Consider the following 6000-nt stretch of genomic DNA (forward strand, 5'->3'; position numbering starts at 1 on the left):
TATTATCGAACCCAAGATGATGTATTAAAATTATTTTTTTAAAAAAAAGTGGTGACACAAAAAACTAGTAGATACTAGATTTATCTGTTTTCTTTCTGATTTGTGAAAAAATATTGAATTTGCAGTTACCCTACAAAAGTCTAATTATTTTTTTAGCAATAAATTGCCTTGTACTAATCTCAAGTTTCGTCAATATTGGGAATTTGCAGAAATTGGAAATGCCACTAAATTGGAGAGAGTAAAGAACTACAGCAGACCTGACTGTTCCATCCTGGCCAGTTTCAGCTCGTGCAGTCCTGTGGCATGTGTTTTCCTTATAGGCAGATTTCAGCTTACAGCCAGCACGAGGGTCTTTTCCTTCCATCCCGCTCTTACATACACATATTGACTGACAAGCCAGACATACACATATTTATCAGAAAACTAACAGGCCATGACCAAAGGTCGAAATAAGATCATAAATGTATTGTGTATAAATGAATCTATAAGAATATTTACGTGCTGATGTAAAAATTTATAATATTTAAATATGTATATAAAGCCAGTGCTCACTTGGCCTGGTCCTGTGTTTTCACAAATAGTGGAGTTTGTCGGACAGCCTCCATTATCCCCAGAACAAGAGTTGATCGGGGTGCAGAATTTGCCATCTCCCTCGAAGCCAGTTTTGCATGTGCACTGAAATTGCCCTGCACCCTTATACGAACAATCTGCATTTATGTCGCAAACATCCTTCGTGCAAACACCTGAAATTGGATGGAAGCGGTTCAATATCATGAACAATATTCTATAATCAGGGTTGTCTAGTCTGTACACTAGGAAGCAAAATCGGTTGAATGTAACAAACTAAAAATATATTTTTAGGGTTTTTCTATGTTTGTAGATCAAATAAACTACAGAGATATGTTTTCATAAGCTTGATTCTGCTAGTAGTTGGTGACCCCCTTCCATTGCCTTTAATACCACCAGAAAGAAGTACTTGTCAGTTTTATTCCCTCGTCCACTGACTGGGTGTGCAGTTCAGGTAGACATATAATGGATATTTTTGGCTTTCACTTGCTGTTCCCAAATTTCTAAATCTAGATAGAATTCATTAATCGAGGTATTGTGAATATCAAAATGTCATAGTGTGACTATTGTCCTACTGCTTCACTCAAACACAAAGTTTATCCAGTTTTAGGCTATGATATATCATCCAATTGTGAAGCCTGTTGGCATTGTTTATAGATGGCTGGATCTAGTAAGCATAGATTTAGACAATAACACATCAGCAATCTAAATGATCAAAATATCATAAAGCTTGGGAAAAAATCTATGGTGGGATTAATTACCAACTTATGTTTATTGTTTACTATTAAAATATCTGTAATCTTAATACGGAAGAATTGGATCACATTACTCATCACTATATTTTGTCAACCAAATAATCTATTAAAAAATATATATGTATTTTCACAAATATGACATGCAATGCGTAATTTAAAATGTCTATCGTGTAAAAGAGACCCACCTACACAGGTGCGTCCAACTTTTGAAAATGATGGAAGACATTCGCACTGAGCACTCGGACCCTCTCCTTTACAATATGAGTAGGGACTGCAATCTGAACAGGAGGACGTAACTGCATAATGAAAGACACAACAGATACGATTATACATTTATTTATCTTCCATAACTACCCATGTCAAGATATAAAAATATGATGACAATCATGTTCAGGTAATTTGTTAACAGACCCATATTCTCATGCTGAGTAGATGCTGCGATTTACATCACTAATTGACAAATTCAGTAAAATCTTTGCATATGCTATACGCTGAACAATGATCACAGATTTTCTGTGTACATTCTGCTTTATTCGTTTGCCTTCTTTTTTCCTTTGTTTTGCTTTCTGTTCTACTTCCTGTTCCAGCTCGGTCCTAAACATATCTCTGATCATTGTCAGTTAACTACATAATAGTATAAGCATGTCACATTACAACAAATCATCGAGCTTTGAATAAATCCTCTTTTCAACTTTTGCAAGCGGAAACCAGAATTGCTATTGCTTAATTTTTGTTTGTACTGCACTATATCTCTTTTACTCCAATTATCATGAAAAGCTTTGGATAATGAACTCAAGTTGATAAGTTTTAATGTAGGAAACTTTTAAAGTAACTTTGAGTACCTGTGAATTGAAACAAAGCTCATCTTGAAGTTGAGTTTACTCACGTTTTTAAGTCAACAGGTGAACTTTTGTTTCTAAGTTTAATCATCAATGTTTTACAGTGTAAATATGCTTTGAGCTAAAACTGGTTGAATAGAATATGTTACATTAATGAAGGGCTCTATGCAGGACTTAAGGCAGTGATTTCATTAGCTGGGTTCATCTATAACGTTCTGATTATGATGATATAGCAAAGTTAGCTGTATGTTGCTGTAAAAGGCACGTTCACAAGAAACTAATAGTCATTTTATTTACTCTTGTTATTGATGTATATCCTGTTGTATAAATCATGAAGCTGATAATTCAGCATATGTTGACCTTGGCAGAGTGAAGCACAAGCAGGAGATCTCATGAGTTACATAGTAGAGTTATTAGAAGTGATTTTCAGTTTAATTTGAATAATTCATTGTTAACATTATAAAAACTGAAAGGCTAGTTTTTTTCCTTTTTGGGCTAGTTTCTGCTTCCAAAATTATACTGTTATAGCTCTAGTGCAAAACTACAGAAACTAAAGAATTGTTTTGGTTGATTAACTACATTCGGTATGCACATGGATTTTATTTACTTATTTATTTTTCTATAATAGAGCTATAACCAACCTCACCTTGGTCACACTTTGGTCCTGAATATGGTGGTTGACAGTAACACCGTCCGTCTCCATTTGGACCAGAATTACATTCTCCGTGCCCGCAATCGCACACTAAAGCAAAGATAATGTACTTCTCATAAAGATACAAAAAAAAAACAACAACAAGTATAGCAGAACCTGTTAATAATATGTCCATACTGTTGAGTAATTGTTTGTGTGAGAATGATTGAATTAATTTCACATACAGTTACAAAGCAAAGTTTTAAGGTAGCATAATAATAAGGTAAAAATCTTGGCACAACAGACATAACAACACTATATATATATATAGTGTTGTTATGTCTGTTGTTATGTATACGTATATATATATATATATATATATATATATATATATATATATATATATATATATATATATATATATACACACACACACACAATATAGCTAGGACAAGAGGTGCATTTTATTAAAATATTATGTGACTATGCTTATATTGTAAAGAGACACTTAGTTGTACGACATAATAATGAACTCTAAAGTGCAATGGCACGATCGGAGGATACCATAAATGCATATTGAGGAATACAGAACAGTAAGAAGAGGTTAGCATTAAAAGTGTCAAATACCTGAGCTGCAGCGCTCACCATAGGTCTTCCCATTAGAACATTTTTCACACGCAAACCCAGTGTAGCCCTCCTGCAAATACACACAGTCACACACATGGTCTGTACAGTACAAACAGCACAAGGGAACCTGGAAGGCTCTTTACTTGACAAGAAAGAAGAGAGATACAAGGGGCTATGGTGTAAAAACGCTTCCGATGACATTCGTCAAGCAAAATTCTACACAGCAAATTCACCCTATATTAGTTATTCAATACTACACTCTGTAAAAAAAAAATCTATCCAATTTCCCTGTTCATAAAGATTTCACTTCAGTAACACATTTAACCTCCTAACATTTTGTATGGAGGGCAGATAAACTGACATCAGGAAAAACACCTGGATACGGAAACGCTGACAAAATGGCAAAAAAACAAAAAAAAAAAACAATGCAGCAGTAATTTCTTAGTTATGCAATCTAATACTACAAATAATAATCATCATCATCATCATAATGATTATTATGATTATTACTATCAAAGTTTTTTTGTGTGTGTTCATTGAGGCATCTCATGAATATCATAATATCATACATCATAGAATGTAAATGTAAGTCTAAAGAACATTTTATAAATTACCTCACACACACAGGTGCCGTTCCCCGATTCACCATCCATGCAGGTACCATGCCAGTTACACACTTTCCCTGACACGCTAGGACATGCTGAACAGATAAAACAGTGCCTTAATACAGTCCATAGTAGCAATAGGAACAATGTAGACAATATCTGGAACAGAATTTGATATAGAGTTATCAAACACACATGAACACAGAGACCCAAAAAAGCCAGGACAGCATCGCTTGATGAGAGCGACGTTCTCACAGAAGCGAGAGCAGCCAGGAAGCTCCATCAGGCGGTCACCAACCTGCACCTTGTAGCTGAGAAATCAGACACAACACGCTCTGACTAGATAGACACAAGGGGCTTATTAATCATAGAATAGGTTTACCGTAATCTTAAAATAGGAAATGCTAAATGAATTTGACTATATTCAAGATAGCGAGCATTGCACAAATAATCACACGCTTACATCTTAAGACATCGTTTAACTCAATAATACCATTTGTTATTTGTTAAAATCTTATTTTTATATTATCTGTAGGATGTGTTTCATACAGTTCCAATTCCTACCTGATGCTTTGTAACTCAGAGTGATCCAGCTTCAACTTAATATTATTTTTAGCTCAGTGATGCTTGTTTTGACAGTTTTTTAAAGATAAATGTGTGCAATAGAGTGTCAGGAATCAGGTAAACGATGTGTCTGTTTAATAACTGCACAATTTATTGCACTTTGTGGTGTGTGTGTAAAGATTTAGGCATGCAGCTTGCACTAATTTGTGCTAAAACTTTTTTTAGCAAAGTTAGCCACACTACCGTACAGAGGAGTAACAAACAGTACCGAGAAGAAGCAAACTGCATGTCTAGTATGAGGAATATTGTTTTTATTTTCTTTACCACTGAACGGTCATTTTGTATTGCTGTTTAAAATCACAAAATGTTTACTTTGCAGTTATGAGATTATGACGTGTCTTTGATAAACAGGGTTTCTTTATTGCAAAGCTCTGAGCATTACAGCTGGTAGTGTTGGAGCAAAAATCTTGCAGATTTCTAGTACAAGCTGAATAAGACGTTGTCACTTACCGGCACTCAGCATCAGTCAACGTCTTCTTGAAGCCTTGTGGGCAGACTATAGCAGGTGCAGCAGCGCAGGACGTGCACACTGTGGACTGGCGAACAGTGCGTGGCTCATCACAGCGATTCGAGGTAGCCTTAAACGAAATCAACATATCAGATAATGGAAGCATGAAGTACACTGAAAACTGTCTATGATCTGAGGTTACAGTGAGAATTTGAAGGGAAAAAAAATCTGGCTACATGTTGACTAGAAACTGTAAAAAAAAAAAAAACTTATATAAAAAACCTAAACCTTATATACTACAGATACTTTATTTCAAAACAACTTACCTCGATTTGTAAACTACATAAAAGCACTATGAATCCTAAAATGAAGAGATAGCGCATGGCTGCTTTCTGAGATCAAGGACACTTGGGCACTCCTAAAATCCTTAAAGATAAGAATGCATGAAAAAATCCACCTGAAACGCCCTTAAACCATGAGTTGTGAGGCCTGATGGAGAAGTTTCACGCGTTCATGTCCACCAAGTTCTTTAACATTCTTCTTGCTTTTGGAGAATGAGGTGTCAGTCTGTTCCTGGTGAGCAAGGGAGGTTCTCTAACTGACTACGCACTATTTCGAAAGAGAGGAGAACGATTAAACGTCCCTTCCTGACAGGAAAATGGACGGATTTCCTCGGCTATGTCTGTTAGGAAATCCGTACTTGTCAGCTGACTGCTGAGAGAGGTTCAGCAAAACACCAACTGCCAGTGACAATTAGCCGAATCGTTGTTCAAACATGTCCAGCAATATATCTTTATATAGATTATACCTTTAAACTTCTTGTTTATTTTTAAATCTTTGAAAGCCAGGAAAACTAGCACACATAGATTTATTGATCATGTATATCAACATGAGGTGAATTTGT

The 6000-nt window shown here is 35.4% G+C and overlaps 1 protein-coding gene across 1 annotated transcript in view; it reads right to left on the reverse strand.

The window, feature by feature from the left end:
* Positions 1 to 5696, reverse strand: part of stab1 (stabilin 1) — a 78253-nt gene extending 72557 nt beyond the window's left edge. The window contains exons 1-9 of the mRNA XM_060857611.1: positions 5423 to 5696; positions 5099 to 5226; positions 4220 to 4335; positions 4034 to 4119; positions 3420 to 3489; positions 2808 to 2903; positions 1508 to 1618; positions 553 to 743; positions 258 to 388 (exon numbers count right to left, since the gene is read on the reverse strand). Coding sequence (XP_060713594.1) covers positions 258 to 388; positions 553 to 743; positions 1508 to 1618; positions 2808 to 2903; positions 3420 to 3489; positions 4034 to 4119; positions 4220 to 4335; positions 5099 to 5226; positions 5423 to 5479 — 986 coding nt within the window. The 5' untranslated portion in view covers positions 5480 to 5696. The remainder of the gene's footprint in view (positions 1 to 257; positions 389 to 552; positions 744 to 1507; positions 1619 to 2807; positions 2904 to 3419; positions 3490 to 4033; positions 4120 to 4219; positions 4336 to 5098; positions 5227 to 5422) is intronic.
* Between the last annotated feature and the right edge of the window lie 304 nt (positions 5697 to 6000).

The sequence above is a fragment of the Tachysurus vachellii genome, chromosome 22 (assembly GCF_030014155.1).
Source record: "Tachysurus vachellii isolate PV-2020 chromosome 22, HZAU_Pvac_v1, whole genome shotgun sequence".
NCBI lineage: Eukaryota > Metazoa > Chordata > Actinopteri > Siluriformes > Bagridae > Tachysurus > Tachysurus vachellii.